The sequence below is a fragment of the Rattus rattus genome, chromosome 7 (genome assembly GCF_011064425.1).
Source record: "Rattus rattus isolate New Zealand chromosome 7, Rrattus_CSIRO_v1, whole genome shotgun sequence".
In the NCBI taxonomy this organism is placed as follows: domain Eukaryota; kingdom Metazoa; phylum Chordata; class Mammalia; order Rodentia; family Muridae; genus Rattus; species Rattus rattus.
Window position 1 is genome coordinate 114,406,814 of NC_046160.1, and position 19,510 is coordinate 114,426,323.

At 46.2% G+C, this 19,510-nt stretch overlaps 1 protein-coding gene across 9 annotated transcripts in view; it reads left to right on the forward strand.

The window, feature by feature from the left end:
- The window catches only part of Unc79 (unc-79 homolog, NALCN channel complex subunit), a 236,505-nt gene that overhangs the window by 181,219 nt on the left and 35,776 nt on the right, over positions 1-19,510 (forward strand). For all 9 annotated transcript variants that reach the window (XM_032908298.1, XM_032908292.1, XM_032908290.1 and 6 more), the window contains 7 exons: positions 2,256-2,396; positions 6,333-6,371; positions 11,871-11,983; positions 12,066-12,151; positions 12,772-12,945; positions 16,525-16,593; positions 19,281-19,391. In XM_032908298.1, coding sequence (XP_032764189.1) covers positions 2,256-2,396; positions 6,333-6,371; positions 11,871-11,983; positions 12,066-12,151; positions 12,772-12,945; positions 16,525-16,593; positions 19,281-19,391 — 733 coding nt within the window. The remainder of the gene's footprint in view (positions 1-2,255; positions 2,397-6,332; positions 6,372-11,870; positions 11,984-12,065; positions 12,152-12,771; positions 12,946-16,524; positions 16,594-19,280; positions 19,392-19,510) is intronic.

Sequence of the window (19,510 nt, forward strand, 5' to 3'; positions counted from 1 at the left end):
TTACTTGGTCTCCCTAGCAAATTCCTATTCACTCACTTACGGTCTAGCGGAAGACGACATTTCCCTGATTATGAGGGGCAGGGCTCCACTTTTTCGGGGCCTCTGATGCATCTCTAGCCCCGTGCATGTCGCATTGAATTTTATTTCTTTGTCTACATAGTACTGGTCCATGTTATAAAATAGATGGTAAGTTCCCTGGGGTGAGAACAATTTCTTCTACGTTTTGTGCCCCGAGCCCGCTATGTCTTGCCTGTCACACAAATCTTTTTCAGTGAATGTGGCAAAAACAAAGTGAGGCTTGCAGATTTTCAAGCCTGGATAGAGCCCTTGGGAATAGACAGGTTCCCGGAAGGTGGCTCACACTTCTAATGAAGGCAGGTGAGTAGAAAGGACTGTGAGTGTCCGCTCAGTCAGAAGTGAGCTGATGGCTGTCGTGGGCTTTCTACGCCTGTAATTAAACACCACGACCAAAACCACCTTAAAACCTGCAGTCCTGCATCTAGGGAAGTCTAGGAGGAGGAACTGATGTAGCGGTCATGGCGGAATGCTGCTCACTGGCTTGCTCCCCCAGCACTGTCTTAGCTTGCCTTTTCATACATCTTTGGCACTAAATAGGGGTGGCACTGCCCGCAGTGAGCTGGGTCCTCCCTCATCAGTCACCCACCAAGAAAATGCCTCAAAGTCATGCCCACAGGCTGAGCCTAGAGAGAGATTTTCTCAATTAAGAGAACCCCATTCAAGATAATCCTAGCTTGAATCAAGCTGATATAAAAACTTGCCATCACAGTGGCCAGACTCAAGAAGCAAAGGGGCCTGGCTTATACAACTGACTTGAAATGTCCCCAGAGCTTTGGCTATAGTTTCCCCATTTTATGTCATATGCTCCCCTATTTCAAGCTTGATTTGTCCTGGTTGCTTCTGATTGTGTGTGTGTGTGTGTTCCAGTGCACGTGCATTTGTGTGAGCATGAGTTATTTTTAGTCCTCAGTTTTCCTTTACTAAAGCTGCCTTTTGTAGAGTTGGGTGAGTGGAACCTATATTAGGTCACTGGAAAGAGCCTGGGTGTAGGCTTCTTAAAAGCAAGCGTGAATGAACGTACTAGTTTAGCAGGACTGGTACAGTCACAAGTGGCCCAGCCTGGTTCTGAAGGATCATGAACCTCCTGGAAGTCGGTGGGCAGCGTGTCCTGGTTTTCTCATCGCATAGCCACTACTGGACCTCAGGACCTGACCCCTGAATCTCTTCATTCCCTGTCGTTGATACCCCTGGGTTACACCAGATGCACTTAACTTGGACATATAGCATGCCTAGGTTCACTCGAGTCCTTTGTCTCTTGCCCACAAACAGAATATCTTTTGAAAGCTTCTAGCTACCCGTAGGCATCTCTGATTTTGACAAATGAAAATTAATGTAGTTCCGACCACCCCCTCCTCCTTCCTTCTTGCTGCCTGTGAGGCGGCTGCCCTCAGACATCTGAAAAAAACCCAAGATCATCAAATAGAGGACCCTGAAGGTCATCCTGCACCAGCCAGGACAATACGTCCGAGTTAAGTGCATCTGGTGTAACCCAGGGGTATCAACGACAGGGAATGAAGAGATTCAGGGGTCAGATCCTGAGGTCCAGTAGTGGCTATGCGATGAGAAAACCAGGACACGCTGCCCACCGACTTCCAGGAGGTTCGTGGTCCATAGTGTGAAAGATCTGGAAGAGTTCCTGTTGCGAGCAGCTCTTCCCGTGCTGAAATGTTTTCCCCATCATGGAAACAGCAGCAGAGCTGGCCGTCAGAGCCACCAAACATGTTACCAAACTGTACCACAAGGAAAAACGAGCCGATGTCTCACATGCACGTTTATTTGTGCTTAAATAAAACCATAAAAACTGCTCCAAAAAACAAACAAACAAACAAACAAAAAAACCAAAATACTAGTTGCTGGCTATTCTTAGACACAGTTTCACATTCTTTAAGACCCAAGAGCTGATAGCCTACCTGAAGCTCTTTCAAAGGAGCAGAAACCCCTCTGGGGCCAGATGCTCATGGACTGAATGGTAAGACAACTTCTAAGATGGCTGCCGTCCACACTTTTCCCATGTCTTAGGGTGACAGCGGCACTGAGGTCTCCACTTACATTAGAGTGGGCCTAGTCGCCACCATTTGGGGCCTTTCGGAAGACTTCAGACAAATGGCTGTGCTTGTATGTTACCTTGAAACCGCGGTTGGGTTTCTTACACGTCCCTCCCTCTGCCTCCTTTGCAGATGCCATGACTGCGGAGCCATTCTCGAGGAATACGATGAGGAGACCCTGGGGCTAGCCATCGTGGTCCTCTCCACCTTCATTCACCTGAGCCCAGACTTGGCCGCGCCACTGTTGCTTGATATCATGCAGTCTGTGGGAAGGTAAACGTTAGGTTCTGTTTTGCCTGCCGGAGAGGAGCCTTACTTGAAACTCTTATCTTAAAATGAAAACCATCCGTTTGAAAGGGAAGCATCCGGGCACCTTGCAGATGCCTGGAACCTGGGGCATCAACTCAGACTGTTCTGTTTTTAAATGGATGGAAACTTCTTTTGACTTCATTTCTCAGCTGTACTAGGTCATGAGTCAGGATCAGAGTGGAGCTAGAGGAGGCTGCACCAAGGGAGTTTGACTGTTACTCCCTGTTGTTGTGTGTGTTTGGATGGTCCGTCCACAGCAGGCTTTGTGCGTTAGCCATGGTACTGCTCTTGACCCCTTCTGGAGTGATCTGATGCCATCTTTTGTGATCTCAGGAGAGCCTCACTGAACTGTTCAGCTCTGGGCGTTATTGTGCATCACCTAGCCGCTTCCCAGTTCTGGCTTCACGTTTTGGGAATGGGTCCTGCAGTCTGAGCGCTAGTGTGAAGGGAGCTCCCTTTATATGTAGACATCAGAAGAGGAATGTGGTTCATGCTCACGACTAGATTCCGGTCCAGTAATAACTATGCGGCTTATAGACGCTGAGTTACCTTCTGCATGAATGTGCTAACTTTCCCATCTCTGCCAGCACAGTGCTAGGTGCCTTGGACCTCAACATTAAGTAAGACCTAGCGCCCAAGGCTGGAGAGATGGCTCAGCAGTAAAGAGCACTGGTTGCTCTTCCAGAGGACCCAGGTCCAATTCCCAGCACCCACGTGGTGCCTCACAACCACCTGTAACGCCAGTCCTAGGGGATCTGATGCCCTCTTCTGGCTTCTCGGGGTGCCACACACACTGTGAACAGACAGGCAGGCAAAACACCCATCCGTATAAAATTAAATTAAATATTAAAAATGAAAAAGAAGACCGAGACCCTATACTTAGGTGATAGGTGGAGTTTGTTTTCTTGTTTTTGTTTTTGTTTTGTTTTTAAGACAGAGTCTTGCTATGGAGCCACTTTTGGCTATGACCTCATGACCCTCCAGCTTTAGTCTCCGTGTGCTGGAATTATAGATGCCTACCACCATGCCTGGCTGCCTTGGTTGTTGAAAGAGACAGTTTTGTGTGAAGTCACTGGATGGCCATTTAAGACAGGGCGTGGTTAAGTGTTTGGAGAACTCGGCAGGCATGCTTCCTGTCATCTGGAGGAGGTAGATTTGCAGATACTTGGAACTTGAGGGAGGGAAAAACAATCTTTTTGGTTTGTGGCTTTCTTTTCCTTTTGTTTGGTTTTGGTATGTGGTTTCACTATGTAGCTCAGGCTAGCCTCTAACAGGGTTTCATTCTGTATCCTAGACTGTCTGAATCAGCAATTCTCCTGCCCTCAAAGTGCTAGGATTATGGGCATGCGGGACCACACTTCCTGAGAATGAGTTTTGAGAGAGCTAAGCTTGACTTTAAAAAGAATTAAGAGCAGGGTCTGTGGAGATGGCTGAGGGTAGAATCTTTGCCATATAAGTGCGTGTTCCCAAGTTCAAATCCTCAGCACCCACGTGATAAGCCAGGCATGCACAGGTGAGCACCTGTGAACGCAGTGCTGCAGGGACTGAGACAGAAGGGTCACCAGGGCTCCCTGGCTCCAGCTGAGCTCCAGGTTCAGCCAGGGACCCATCTTCAGGGAAGAAGGCAGAGAGTGGTAGAACAGGACACCGACATCCTCTGGCCTCTGTGCACACCATCCGCATATATGTGCAACACACATATACATCATGTACACTCATGTAGGTACACAGTAGTAGTAGTAGTAGTAGTAGTAGTAGTAGTAGTAGTAGTAGTAGTAGTAGTAGTAGTAGTAGTAGTAATTCTGATATCAGTTGAACAGGAAAACACTAAGAACTTGATCCACAAAATATGTAGTTCTGCTATTTGCTCCCCACCCCAATTCATGTGAATAGTATAATGTGGTATTTGTGTTGCAGGTGAGTGTAGTATGTGTGTGCATGTATATCTTTGGTGCGTTTAAGGGCGTGGACACACCTCTTTGCATATGCAGAAGCCAGAGGACATCTTCCTTACCACTTCCCTTCTCCCTTGAGACAGGGCCTGTCCTTGACCTAGAAGCTTGCTGTTTATGCTAGGCTGTCTGGCAATGAGCTCCCAGACTGAGTGCCTCTACTTCCCCATGTTGGGGAACCATACCCAACATTTACATGAATGCCAGGGATTTGAACTCAGATCTTCTTATTTGCACAAGTGTTCTTGACCACCTTGCTGCACCATCTCATTAGTCCAGCCTCCCTGATTACTTTTGGAGTGCCTTCAGAGTCGCATAGTCAGAGACAGCATAAAGTGAAGTGTAATAAAAATTCAAAAGCCGTTGTGAGAGGTAAGTGACAGATATAGACCCGGAAGAGAGAAGGAAAAGATAGCTTCACCCAAACCATTGCCTTTTAACCCAGTCTTGCTAATTTCGGAATACACTGTCCTCTATCTCTTCCGCTTGTGGAATCGAAGGTTCTTACTAAGGCACGACCACCATTCCTCCTGCCAGTTCCCTATAGGTACCCAGGTAGGGTTGTGGTTCTCCTCGGTTGCCATCTTGGAACAACTTATTTAAGCCACAGAGGACGGTGAGGGCAGATTGTGTTGTTTTACATGGGAGTACATAACCCGTGTCCCAGTTCTCCCCAAATGTTAGGACGGAACGCCGTGAGCTTTGACGAAAATCATGGACGAGCAGCGGCACACACATTCGCACACTTACACCCACACACTCCAATACCCACACTCTTACACTTAGCTTACTTGCTCTGCTGTGTAGCCTAGCAAGAGACTGGGGACCATTTAGTGCAAATTGTGTAGCTCTTGGCAGCCTAAGCTCCCCCATCAGGCTGCCAAGGAAGCAGGTTCCAGAGTCACCTAGCTGGACGTTCCTTCACGTGTCCCAGTGGTACCGTGAAGAACGCATGATGAGACGCTGCCAAGGATGACCACAGAGCCCCTCCTCCGATGCTCTAGGAGTCTGTGAGCTCAGCCCTTTCATTGCTCCTTCCAAAGTTTCCAATCTCACGTAGTGCCGTCTGCTGAGATGCCATTCAAGCGTCACCCGCCCCTCTGGTTTTCAGGCGAATCCTTTTAGTTCACGTCCCCCATGCCCTTGGTTATTATCTGGTTGAGTTGCCAACATTTCTCTCTCCATCCTCATCTTTAGCGTGGGGGCCTAGAGCCAAAGCAGCCAGGGAGGGCCTTGCTGACAGTGGCTGCTGGAGGCGCTGTCCCTCTCTGGAACTCTTGGTCCCTTCAGCCGTCCTATTAAAATGGGAAGTCACCTGGTTTCTTCAGGATCACACGATATCTTACAGATTATTGTATGTTTTTTTTTTTTTTCTGAGCCCATCAATTTGGTCCATTCTCTGTCACGAGAGAACCTATGTCTGGTGTTAAAGAGCCACACCATACTTTCTGTAATGTGGGCGGTGTCGGTTATTTCGTTCCTACTTCTCCTCTCCAATTAGCAGATTTCCCAGCAGCAAGGGAGAACGAATGCTTCTGTTATCTGTGTTGTTGAGCGATAAACAGTTTGTGGTTCACTGGTAGTCCGGTTTTCAAAGGTCGTTGACAGAGAAATGCATTGAGTTAATGCAGGGATCACTGGATTGCAGGTTCTGGTGTCTGTCTAGCCTGGTTACAACTACCACATATTTTTACATTGGATGGGTGAGAGCAAACTTTTCTACCTGTGTGCATTTACATGGGGATCTGCGACTGATACAGAAGACAGGTTTGGGAGACTGGGATTAAGTTCAACCCTGCACGTGACAGCAGAGTGGTCCCTCTGGTGCCTACAAAGGGGCTCTTGGGGTCTATACTCTCACCCCGAAACCCGAGGTCCTAGCTCAACGCTAGTGCACCTCACCACAGAAAGCTAAGATACCTGTGTGACTTTTCCCTTTATTTTCTAGGCTCGCATCCAGCACTACGTTTTCTAATCAAGCAGAAAGGTAAGAACCCCAAGTGGGCTCGGCTCATTTCTGTTTTCGCCCTGTGCGTGACCTCGCGGTCTGACACAGGCCGCCGGCACGTGCTCTCCGAGATGACGGCTGCGATTCTACTGTAGCTCCCGAGAGTTTCTGACCTGGGTTTCCACATTCACTCATTCACTTATCTTAGTCAACAAGCATTTGTAAGCCCAACTTACACTAGTTGAGTGAGGCTTTTGTTGTTTGCCATGCTGTGACTCCAAGCCAAATCCAAGGAAAATGCTGTACTACCAAGCTGCACCCCAGCCCCAGCCCTGCATGTTAAAGGCAACAACTGACGTGATCCTCTCCTCCTTCAGTGTCAGTCTTACCAAGGAGGCAGACATGAATGAGTAGTCTCAAAAGTGTGTGGTAACTGTGCTAACTTCTATGGGAAAAAAGACTCACATAAGTCAATTCATTACACGATTACTTATGTGCGTATGTGCCTGTGTTGCACGGTGAGTGTGGAGGTCAGAAATCAATATCAAGTGCTTTCCTCGGCCCCCTCCACCTTATGTTTTTGAGACAAGGTCTCTCGTAGAACCAGGCACTCACCAGTGAGCCCAGGGGACCGGCCCGTGACCTCCCTGGCTTGCGGTAAGGTTATGGACCCATAACGAGTATCTGCAGAGTCAGTGCCAGGTATAGAGAGGGTGGTCAGATGTCGAATCCTGGTTTTTGTGGGACTTACATTCAAGTCGAAGAGACAGAAAATAAGCAAGTTAATCAATAAGAGATTGGCCGTGTAACTTCATATCATTTAATGCTATCTATTATGAATATTAACCAATTTCAGGTAACAGAGAAGGCTCGGGACTGGTATTTTAGACACAATGGCCAAGGACAGTCTCCTGAAGGAAGTGCCGTTTAAACACTGAGGGGGAGAGTGATCTATGCCTCAGGTTATGGAGAGAGTGCTCCAGGCAGAGGGCACAGCGAGGACAAGGGCTTCAAGTCAGGAAAGAGGAGACAGACCAGTGTGGCTTCAGAAAACACAGAGAAGATGGAAGGAAGTAAAACAGGATAGAACAGGATAGAAGCAGCCAGACCACAGAGGTCACTCAAGGTTAGCTTTTACTGAGGTCACAGGGCACTAGGTGAGGGCCAACACACTTTACCTTAAATCACTTATGACCCTCTGTCCTGGTAGGGCTCATGTATAATACATTCTTGCTGACACACTATAGTGGTACTGTAGGAATGGCTTTTCTTTTGTAAAATTTACACACAACCCTACGTGCACATTCACTGAGTTTGAAGAATAACTTTACCTGCACACCTGGGCCCTGTCAAGACAGAACTTAACCATGATTGCTGAATGTGCCCTTCTTTCACCAGCCTGACTGCCCTCCAACCATGGAAGCAGATGCTCTTTTCTTCAGTGGTCGATTAATTCTGCCTGCTGTAGAGCTTTGCATGAATGGAACTGTGTTGCTGTTTTGTGTCTGGCTTCTTCAGGCAACAACGCTTTGAGATCTACGCATGCTGTTGCTGGTACCTTGGCCTGTTTCTTGGTCAAAGCCCAGCATGCTTCACATGTTAGTTCAGGTTTCTACTAAAGGTATCAGGGTCATTTCTACTTCGGGCGATTTCTTGGCTGCTATGAACATTCTTAGACAAGGTCTTCGTAAATAGATGCTTACTTCTCTTGGAAATGGAATTGCTGTGCCACAAAACCTATGTGTGCTTGATTTTTTTTTTTAAAAAGATAAGAGATCAGAACTTCCCTTACATAAATATGGTTGTATAAAAGTGGTGATGCGGGGTTGGGGATTTAGCTCAGTGGTAGAGTGCTTGCCTAGCAGGCGCAAGGCCCTGGGTTCGGTCCCCAGCTCCGGAAAAAAAGAAAAGGAAAAAAAAATGGCGATGCTAGGGCCTAGCTCAGCACTCCTGGGTGTAGCTCTTCTTACAGACGACCTAACGTTGGTTCCCAGCACCCATGGCAGCTCACAACTGCCTGTAACTCCAGTTCTGAAGGGCCCGATGCTCTTTTCTGACCTCTGAGGGTATCTGAGCATGTGTGTTTATACTCACCCATAGACACGTAGGTAAAAATAGAGAAAATATTAGCTAAAGGTGATGCTATTCGTCCTATGTGAGATGCTGTCTTATATTTGCACACTCAGGCTGCTCCATATCCTTACTAGAGCTTGGTGTTGTTGGTATTTTCGACTGTAGCAGATGGAGTGGCTATGTGGTGGCTATCTCTTGGTAGTTGTAGTTTGCATCTTCCTGAGGACATTTTTTTCAATTGTTCATCGACTGCTTTATATATATCCTTTCCCGAAGTGCTTGTTTAAATAATCTTTTCCATCTTTTAAATCAGGCTCTTTCCTTTTTACTCTGGAGTTGTCAGACTTCGTTGCATAAGTATGTTCTGAGAATATTTTCACCTAGGCTGGGCTCATTCATTTTTCTGATGCTCTAACTTGCCAACAAGGTTTTCATTTAGACAAACTCTAACTTGTCCGTGCTTTAAAGTGTGTGTAATCACGGATTTTTGTTGTTTAGCTAAGGAAACCTCGTCTGCTTTCAAGTCGTGTGTTTTCTCCACCACTTTCTCCTGGAAGTTCCATAACTTTACAATTTAGATTTATCACTTACCTAATCCATCAACATTAACTTTTATATAGTGTTGGGTGGGGGTGGGGACCCGCTGTGTATTCATATCAGATATCCAGCTATGTCAGCACCTTCTTGTCTTACAGACTCCTTCCCTCATTGGCCTACTGTGGTACATGTTAAACTCTAAATTCCTTGTATGGTAGCTTGCATCTGCCTGGTTCCTTCGGTCTGTACGCTGATCCTTAATCTAGTGCGGTGGTTCTCAACCTTCCTAATGCTGTGACCCTTTAATGCAGTTCCTGGTGCTGTGATGATCCCCAACCATAAAAATTATTTTGTTGCTACCTCCTAACTATAATTTTGCTACTGTTATGAATTGTAATATAAATATCTCATGCAAGATATCTGATATCTGCAACCCCCAGAGGGGTGGTGGCCTGCAGGTTGAGAACCACATATCTGGTGCCACAGGATCTGGATTACAGTGGTGAGGCTTGGCATCAGGTAGCCAGGGTTCCTCCCTCCCTCCCTCCCTCCCTCCTTCCCTCCTTCCTTTCTATAAAGATTTGTTTAGATATATAGATTCTTTAAATTTCCAAATTAGTTTCTCCCTCTTCTTCTGTCTTGACTTTTTGAGACAATGTCTTGCTTTGAGCCCTGGCTGGCCTCAAGCTTGTGGTGGCTCTCCTTCCTCTGTCTTCCCACTGTTGACCTAACAGGAATCAGTAATCACTGTGCTCAAGCGTCCCCTTGTTTAGACAAAATGGTTACTGAAGTTGATGGTGTACATTTATTTGTGAATAACTGGTAGAACAATGCTGGATTTTATATATCCTCCCTTTCATTAAGTTTTAAGTTTCTCCCAGCTATGATTTTGAAATGTGTGCACACATATGTGGAGGGCGTCATCCTCAGGAATGCCATGCAGCTCCTGCGAGGCAAGGCCTCTTATTAGTCTAGAGGTTCTAGTTAGGCTAGCCTGGCTGGTCAGTGAGCCCTGTGATCCCTCTCTGCACTACCCCAGTGCTGCGACTCCCAGAGCACACGACCAACACCTTTCCCTGTTGGGAGGATTCTGGGTTCAAACCTGGATCCTGGAACTTGTAAGGCAAATGTTGTCTGAGCTGAGCCTTCAACCCAGCCAGCTCCCAAGCACTGTTCAGTAGTGGTCTTGTAAGTCTTTGGTTAAATTTTAAGTTTTGTAAATCTTTCATTGAATTTTGTTAGATTGATCCCTATGAATTTTATGTTTTAGAGCCAACGTAAATTGAATTTTGAAGGAAATAATTTTCACTTTTTACCTGGTGGATAAATAGATTTTTCTGAATTAGCGTTGTATCCTAGCTGAATTTACATATAAGTTCTAGAGGTTCCTAAGCCTTCTAGACTCTATTTTTGGGGGTTGGGAACATAATATCAACTATGAAAAGAATGCCTTTTACTCTCTCCTTTCTGATATTTTGGGGGTTTTATCACCTTATCACAGTAGGCAGAGCCACCAGCACAATAAGGGATGTGGAAGCAACCATTCCTGTTTTGTTTCCTGCCTTCAGCATCGCATTCTGGTGATGTGTTAGGCAGGGTTTTTGTTTTTGTTTTTGTTTCCCACAGACACTTTTTAACAAATTGAGGGTGTTTCCTTTTATTTCCAATATGCTGAGTATTTTGGAACTCATATGTGTTTTTCTTTATTTTCTATGTTGAATTACATTGACTTTCCCCCCTTTTTTGTGTGTATAGCACGTGTGTACACGTGACGGTTCACATGTATATGAGTGCATGTCTGCAGCTGTGTGCGCCTTTGCGTGTGGAGGCCCAAAGTTGACATCGGGAATCTTCCTTGTTCATTCCTCCACCTTATCCTTTGAGGCAGGGTCTCTCCATCAAGCCTCAGAGCTTGCTGCTGCACTTAGTCTGGATAGGAAGCTTGCTCATGCGGGAGATCCCCCATCTCCATCTTCTGAGGCTCAAGTTATAGGCGGTGCCCTGTGCCCACGTGGAGGATCTGAACGCTGGTCCTCTTCCTTGCCTTCTTCCCAGCCCCTATGTTGATTGTGAAACTCTTCTGGCATTGTATGGATAAACCCTACTTGGTCATGATCATTTATCCTTGTCATCTGGAGTCGGATGCGGTGTCCAGAGGAACACTGCGCTGTGTGTTCTCTTCCTGTTCCTTTATTTTTAATCTATTCAGATAACAATCTTATCTGATGTTAGTTTTAGGGCTATGGGGGCCTCATGAAACAAATAGCCAAAGGTTTCCCTTGTTCTGGTTCCTTAAGTTAGTCATGAACTTAGGGCTCTGTTTTCCCTGAAGGTCATCTTTGGCCTTTGCACCAACATTCCAGGGCGGACTGGCACAGTGAGGCAGAGGCTGATGTACCCAGCTTAGGAGAGCTTCTTGCCACCTGGGATCTTTGACTTCTCACTTCTGGTAACCCACTCCCCTACCCAGCCACCTCAGGACTTATTCTTTCTGGTGCTTTTTGTCTAGAGGCAGGACCACGTAAAACTCTTGGCTCCTATTTTGCCACAAGTGCCAGTCCAGATGCTCCAAGAAAACATGGCAGGACATCTCTTAAAAGAAGTGATGATACCCACTGCATTCCCTCAGGACAACCCTCTCTTGGCCTTGCTAGGTCCTTGCTGATGACTCTCGTCCACTTCTGGACTTGTGGTCTTTGCAGGTCACTGGCTTTGGGGAGGCCTGAAGTGATTCTTTTGGGACTTTGTGGATCTGTCTGAAAAACCGTTATGAAGTATTAGGTTTGACGATGGGTAATTTCATCTCTCTGAGGGAAACAGCGAACAAGACAGGTAGACAGAATTGCGGCGTTCAGAGCCTAACCTCCAGATCATTGCGCACACGCTCACTGGCCCATCGCTTGTGTTTTCTTCTCTGTTTGAACACAGCATGATGGTTCCAGGCAATGCGGCGGGTGTGGCCAAGCAGTTCCTTCGCTGTATCTTCCATCAGCTGGCCCCCAACGGCATCTTCCCTCAGCTCTTCCAGAGTGCCATCAAAGGTAACTCACTCCCCGGGGACCCAGACACCACAACCTGGCCAGTCCTGGGAAACCCTACTAAACGTGACCGTTTGCTTTCTAGATGGGACTTTTTTACGGACCTTAGCCACATCTCTCATGGACTTCAACGAGTTGAGCTCAATCGCTGCCCTCAGTCAGCTCCTGGAGGTAGGTTTGCGTGGGAGGTGCCCTAGTCCCCAGGCAAAGTCATGGACCACACCTATCTCCCTCCATGAGGTACCCCTGACCTGCTTCACGGTGCAGTGTTGTATCTCAAGATGGGCGTGAAGCCTTTATGAGTTAACATAGAGAAGTCCCTGACTGCTTCACCATGCCTAGTCATTGCTAGGAGGAAAGTGGCAGCTGATCTTCTCAACAGCTCCAGCCTTTGATCTGGAAGATTCTTTCCAGCAGGCATCACTCACTACCTTCTTAGCACCCACCACACCAGTTACATAGCCTTAGACAGTTCTTAATTCATGATCCCGTTTTACCTCATGGACGTAAAGATCGCTGGTTTTGTCGTCGTTCCCCCCCGCCCCCCGCAGTTTTCCCAAACATGGCTGGTTTTCCTTCTGTATTCCTTCTGCCCAGTGCAACAGTCGGCCCGTGTAGCAGGCCACCCGCTGGCCCATGTAGCAGGCTGTCCGCCAGCCCGTGTAGCAGGCCGTCCGCCGTGTTTCTAGCGTGCATATTACGATTTCTGAGCAGACCTACACTGGGTGGCTTTACGATGCGTGTACAGTTTCAGCATTTGATTGCCTGTGCCTGTGCTTTTGTGTTTTTAGGGTCTAAATAACAAAAAGAATTTACCAGCAGGGGGTGCTATGATACGCTGTTTGGAAAACATCGCCACGTTCATGGAAGCTCTGCCCATGGATTCTCCTAGCAGCCTCTGGACCACGATCAGCAACCAGTTTCAGACATTTTTTGCCAAGCTGCCTTGTGTTTTACCTCTGAAGGTGAGCTCAGCCCACGTTCTCAGCTCCCACTGCTTTCTGCCCATCTGCTTAAAGAGACCAACGCGCGCTCGTGAAGCGTGGTCAGGTGATCTGATCCCAGAGGGCTAGGGGAAATCTGTCAGGTAGCGTGAGGAGACTTGTTTAGGTCGTCCACTCCACTGTAAGCAGCATGTCGTGGACACTTTACTTGCCAACAGCGAAGGCACCCAGGGGTCACCTGGTTTTCAGTGGAAGCCAACAGACTGTGGTTCGTGGTCTCTCCTCTCTTTCTTTTTAAATTTGCGTTTGTTTTCATTGTCTGTGAGGGGGCTAGAACTCATCGTCGTGTGACGCTAGTCAGTCGCTCTACTGCTGAACTGTATCCCCAGTCCTTGGAGCGTCTTTACCTGGAAGCGTTTTTCCTCAAGTGGATTTCCGATAGGCGAGGAAAATGAATAGTTTATCCGAAAGGAATCCGGACATAGGTAAAGTGTTAGCTTTAGAGAATTATTTAAAGTGGCTCGTGGGTTATTTTTGGAGTAATGTTCCGGAAAGAGCAAGATGACACTCGGTGGTTAATCTGTAGTTTGAGTATCGTGCTTATTACGACCATGGACCTGATACTGAAAAACGAACAAAGAGAGGAAAAGAAAGAAAAGCAGATGCTTACTTTATCATGGAGGGAGAAACCAGGGAGACGTGTTTTTCCCGTAGGTTGTCACGTAAGGAGTCACACGTTAAGAGAGGAGGCTGGAGTTGTCATAGCTCCATGGGGGTGGGTGGAGATGGGAGCCCAGGCCTCCTGACTCTCAGCCCAGTGCTCTGTGTGCGACTGCACACTGTTGTAAACCAAGAAAGCTGCGAGCATCCCATCCCCAGAACCCGGGCCGGGAGAGCCAGCCTTGGCAGAGCTGGTTCTTTGACCCTAGCTCCACTGGAGTTGTGTGTTTTCTTCATGTAACTCATAGATCAAATCACTCAAACTGAAACAAAACCAAATCATTGGTTCATCTGACCAGGGAGGTCACGTGTTGGTACTTCATAGGTGGGGGATGTTGTACAGGTCAGCCAACCGTGGTACTAGTGGATGCTAATGAGGATCCCGTGAGGTGAGGTGGTAACCCAGAGACTTTAGCTTGCTGAGTGCTGCCTTTTAGTGTTCAAAGGGACCTTGGAAAGCAACGCAAAAGATGGTTTCTGTATCAGCACTCTCTGGAATACCTATTTATCCATAGCTTAAAGTAGACGGACAGATCCAAGCAAAGGGGACTAGTCCTGCGCTTGCAAGATAACTCAGGGAGCAAAGGTGCTTGCCACCAAGCCTGACAATCTGAGTTCGATTCTCGTGTCCCCTACAATGGATGGAAAGAACCAACTCCCAAAGATTTCCCTCTAACATCCATATGTGTGCCATGGCGCACGCGTGTACACACCACACACACACACACACACACACACCTACCCCTGCACACATTTTAACATGGCCACACAGAAATCCCCTTAGAGCAGAGAGATTGTCTTTCTGGAACATTCTTTCCTGATGAGCTATTCAGAAGCATGCAGAAGCTCCTGTCCCGGTAAATAGTGAAAATGCTGAGCTCAGTGCTGACCAGCAGGGAGCGCTGCTGCTGTAAACAACTGGCAATGCCTAATTTGCAACAATCAGCTGCGCCTGCTGGGACTCCACCCTTAATGAGTGGAGTGGTGTGGTGAGAGGCAAAGTAATAAGGAGAGCTGAGACCCTTGACAGTGTTAATGCGTGGCTCCCACGGAGGGCCGCGCTCCTCTCCTGCTGATGCTGGTTCAGTGGGAACAAGCCTCAGCATATGCATCTCCACCCCCCTCCCCACCCCCCAGGATGACATTTTCTGGCTTTTAAGTCACTAGGGTTTGGCCTGATCAGCAGCTAGTGTTCAGCTCCTGCTTTAAAGTAAGTAAATGCCACACCGATTCTGAAGGGTATTGGCATATTGAACAGGCCCAGGTTCTTTTAAAAGATACTTAGAAAATACCACCAGGATTTATGTAAGAGCGTTCCCTACTGGGCCAGATCTGAGAACTGATTCTGTTTTGCCCTTAATCTCTTGGGGAAATATCCTCCCCTGAAACTCTTACAGTTTGCTTTTGGGGAGTCTCACTGAAGTGGACCTGGACTTCAGTGTGCACCACTCTTGCCGCTAATCACAGTCACAGAGGACTGTCACTGGTTGGAGCGTGGCCTGAGGATTTGCATTTGAACACATGCAGATTTCAGGTGATAGACAAGCTGCAAGTCCAGGGATCCAAGAGGATCCCCCTGGCTTAGTCTACACTGTGTGGAAGGGGGTCAGTGCCCATTGCAGAAATGCTGTACGGATAGGCTTGCAACAGTAAAGGACTGCGGGTTATTTGTCCTCTGATCCCTGCAAACCAGGGGGTTTTCAAAGCATATTTTGATGTAGAAATTTGCAAAGCGTGGTTTTCTCTCTCAGAAATTTTGCTGCTCTTCTCCAGATTCCAGGTCATGTCTTTTCCTGACAAAGGGAAGGTGGCTTCCCTCCTAGGGACTGGGGACATGTAACTCAGCAGTACCACCCCTTTTTACTGTGCACAGGGACTGAAGTTAATCCCCAACCTTGGGAAAAATTAAAATAAGAAACAAATCCTAGAGAAAGGGTGATAAAACTGGGTCTTATTTAGATCAATGATTTCTATAAGGGTTTTTTTTTTGCCCCCAAATAGCTTTTCATAATTTAGCATGCCTCCTTAGATTGGTATACATTTAACACCTGCTACTTACCTATATGTCTACATGCCATCTCTCTAGCCACCTGTTCATCCACTTATCTGCCCATCCATCCATCCATCCATCCATCCATCCATCCATCTATCCATCCATCCAGTTCTTTATCCAACTTTCTATAACATTTAGTTCTGGAACTATATCTTTGAGAAATGGCTTCAGAGCTGCGCTTTTAATTTATTTAATAATTATTTTGATTTTATGTAATTTTTAATTAAAATATTTATCTGAGGGTGATTATTTTTAATATACATAAGAAACAGTATAGCTGTAGTTACAGTAAGACATATGTGTGTGTGCGCGCGCATGTGTGTGTGCGCGCGCATGTGTGTGTGCGCGCGCATGTGTGCGCACACGCGCGCACGCGCATGAGGTTATATATGTTTGTGCATGTGTGTGTGCATGTGTGTACATGTGTGTATGAGTGTATGTGTGAATTGCTGTGGATATATGTTCATGGGGAGGCCGGAGGTTAGCACTGGGAATGACTCCTTAGGCATGGTCCACCAGGCCTTTGAGATGGACTCTCTTCCTGGCTTGAGCTCACTGACTTGGCCAGGCTGGCTGACCAGTGAGCCCCAGGAGTCTCAATGCCATCACCACCTAGCCCTGTGATTATAAACACCTGCCAACACAAGCAGTTCCTTTACATGGATTCTAGAGAGCAAGTTTGGGGCTTTATGCTTGTGTGACAAGCCCTTACTGACTGAGCTATCGTTCCGGACCTGCACTCTTCCTTTTGCAAAACAAATGCAGGAAATATTTGAAGCAAAGGAAACATTGAGAGCTGACTTTTCCCTTTTCATATCTGTTCACAGTGTTCTTTAGATTCCAGTTTGAGAATTATGATTTGCCTCTTGAAGATACCTTCTACCAATGCCACGAGGGTATGTATTTTTTTTTGTTGTTGTTGTTGTTTTAAAGTACTTCAGAAAAGCTTGACTCGTTGGTTATTTGATTGCTTTATGACCGAAAGACAGGCAGATAGCAATACTGATAACATGGCAGCTGTGTATGGAATGACACCTGTTAGCATCACGCTGGGTCAGCATCTAACATCCTGCAATGCTACTGTTTGTAGCCATTCATCCTGGTCTAGCCCACCACTCCATCCTCCAGATTACCAACTAGCAGAGCCTTTTAAATAGGGTTGTATTGGTTCCTTAGCTAAAGGTCTTTGATGACTTCTGATTTCTTTTAGGATAACATTTAAATTCCTTGATGTAGCATACAGTTATATCTCTTCTCACCAGCTCACTTTCCCAGTCTAATCTCTGCTACTTGTTTCATTCAACCATACTTCTCCCTGCAGCTTCAAAGTCAGCATCATTATCATCATGATGACAGTGGATGCTGTCTGTTGAATACTCCTGTATTGCATCAGGTGCTTTACACATATAATCTTAGTTTCAGACTCTCACCCTTTATAGGCTGTTTCCTTTGCCTGACATACTTCAAACTCTTGTCAGTGTGCTGAACACCTTTTCCTCCTTTCCAGTCCCATTTAAAGCTTGTAAATGTTCATATAAACTGTAGGAAGCACTTCCTTGATCAAGCTTTTAGTATTAACACTTACAGTTTCCTGCAGATGCCAGGAAGTTCATGAGCCTTGTGGGGGTGTTCAGGGCTGTTTCTCATTTCCTTTTATACCCTGCTCACATATCTTGGCTGCTTCCTGTGCAGCAGTACAAGAGCTTATTTTATGATAGTGCTTAATTACTAGCTCATCATCTACCAACAATGCACATTTCTTATAGCTATGCGTTCTTAACTGGTTTTTTTTTCCCCTATACTTTCACAGAGTCACAATTCACGCTAACTGGTTGAGAGATTACTCAGTCTGTGACTGTATAGAGAAGGGCATAGGCTCAGAAGCAACATGTCTAATCAAGGTCATAGAGCTAGTTTGTGAATATCTGAAATTTAAGCATATATCATTAGAGAGCAAGTTTCTAGGGTTTTCTGCTGTGCCCTGTTGCCAATTAGCTGTTGTTTATGAGTGTTTTCATATAATCTAGAATATAGCTTACTATCTCACTATTTCAAAGTTTCTTTAAGGTTTTCTATATGAAAATTACCACAAAGATTTTTATAGAGGAGTACCAATAAATGAAAAACACACCCATTCTCAGGGGACAAACAACAAGTAATGAACTTGTGTTTATGTAAATATAAAAGGAATCCCAAAATGTTTCATATCTGGGTTGAAGAAAAGGCTTAACAATTAAGAGTGCTTGCTGCTTTTGCAGACCCCAAGTTTGTTTCCAGGCATCCATGTCAGGCAGCCAATATTCCCTTGTAACTCTGGTTCCAGGGGATCTGATACTCTCTTCTGGCTTCCGCAGGCTCCTGCACACACATGGCATAAACACACATATGCACACACACATAAATAAAAATAATCTAAATCTTTAAAACTAAATTCATATCTGGAGCTGCGAAGATGCTTGGAGGATTGTTGCCTTTGACAACAAGCATGTCTTCTCGAGTCCCCATCACCAGAACTCACATAAGACCTGGATGCCAGACAGGGGCTCTGAGAGAGGGCAAGAAAGACTCTACCTAAAACAAGATAGAAGGTGAAGACAGCTACCTGAGGCTGTCCTTGGACCTCTACATGCACACCATGGCATGAACACACGCTCACATGTGAACACACACCAAGTAATTATGTTTTTATATGTTTGTATCCTCTTATTGGGTCATCCTTTCTCTGAAATGTATTTTAAGGAAGAACACTGAGGTGAGCATTTGATATGGACATATTTGCTGAGGTGCTGTTTTCAGTATGGCTGTTAAGATGGGTGGCTCTGAAGAGTTAGACAGCACTTTAATTTCTTATATTGTTAATAAAAGATGCACTGTGTATGTCTGTATCCAGACCCAAGGTTCCGACTAAGAAGGGCAGAATCAAGTGCTAGAGCTTGCGCTCTCCCTGGCTCCTAGGGTTGCCAGAAGAACTTTGAATAGAACAAACAATGGAGAAGCACTGAGCTCTGCCTGGCACTCAGTGGGTGCTTACAAAACATGAGTGATTTGTGAAAGCCTGCAAGACTAAAACTTGGCCCTGAGGGTAGGGCTCAGATAAGGAAACGAACAGGCAACTTCCCTCTGATGAATACTTGCAGGAAACTGGGCAGCAGGAACTGTGGCTGAGTTCATGGGCCTCGGAGATACACATGGGACATTCCTCAAGAGTATAACTATGTGGATACAAATCTGAGCAAATACAAATACAGACTGAGTGGTCCTAACACAGCATCACAGAGATGGGATTGCCAGCCTAGCAAGAGGACAGGGCCATGGTAGGGTAGGTTTGTAAATGATGCCATATGAGAAAATGAGAGATTTTATTTTATTTTTTATTTTATATCTTTTGAGCAATAAAGTGACTGGGTCATTCTCTTTGAATTGCTGGTTGAGTTTTTAGACCAACAGAATGGCTATTCACAGCTGCTTGCATTGGATCTCTGGAAAAAAAAAAACAACTCTTGCAGTTAAGGGTCAATAGGACTAATTAATGCCTTTGCAGAGTGAGGAAGCAAACAGCCTGTCTGTCTCGCTGTCTTTGCAGAGTTTGTTGGAGCCCTTCTCCAAGCTGCTGAGCTTTGTCATTCAGAATGCAGTCTTCACGCTGGCCTACCTGGTGGAGCTGTGTGGCCTGTGCTACAGAGCCTTCACAAAGGTGAGCCTCCTCTGTGTTCCCAGGACCCCAGAGGCAGAGCGGCCAATCCCCGTCGAGATCTGGTTGGGTGTATACATTAGCTGGTTCTGGAATGTACAGATTTGGAGACGGAGGTCACG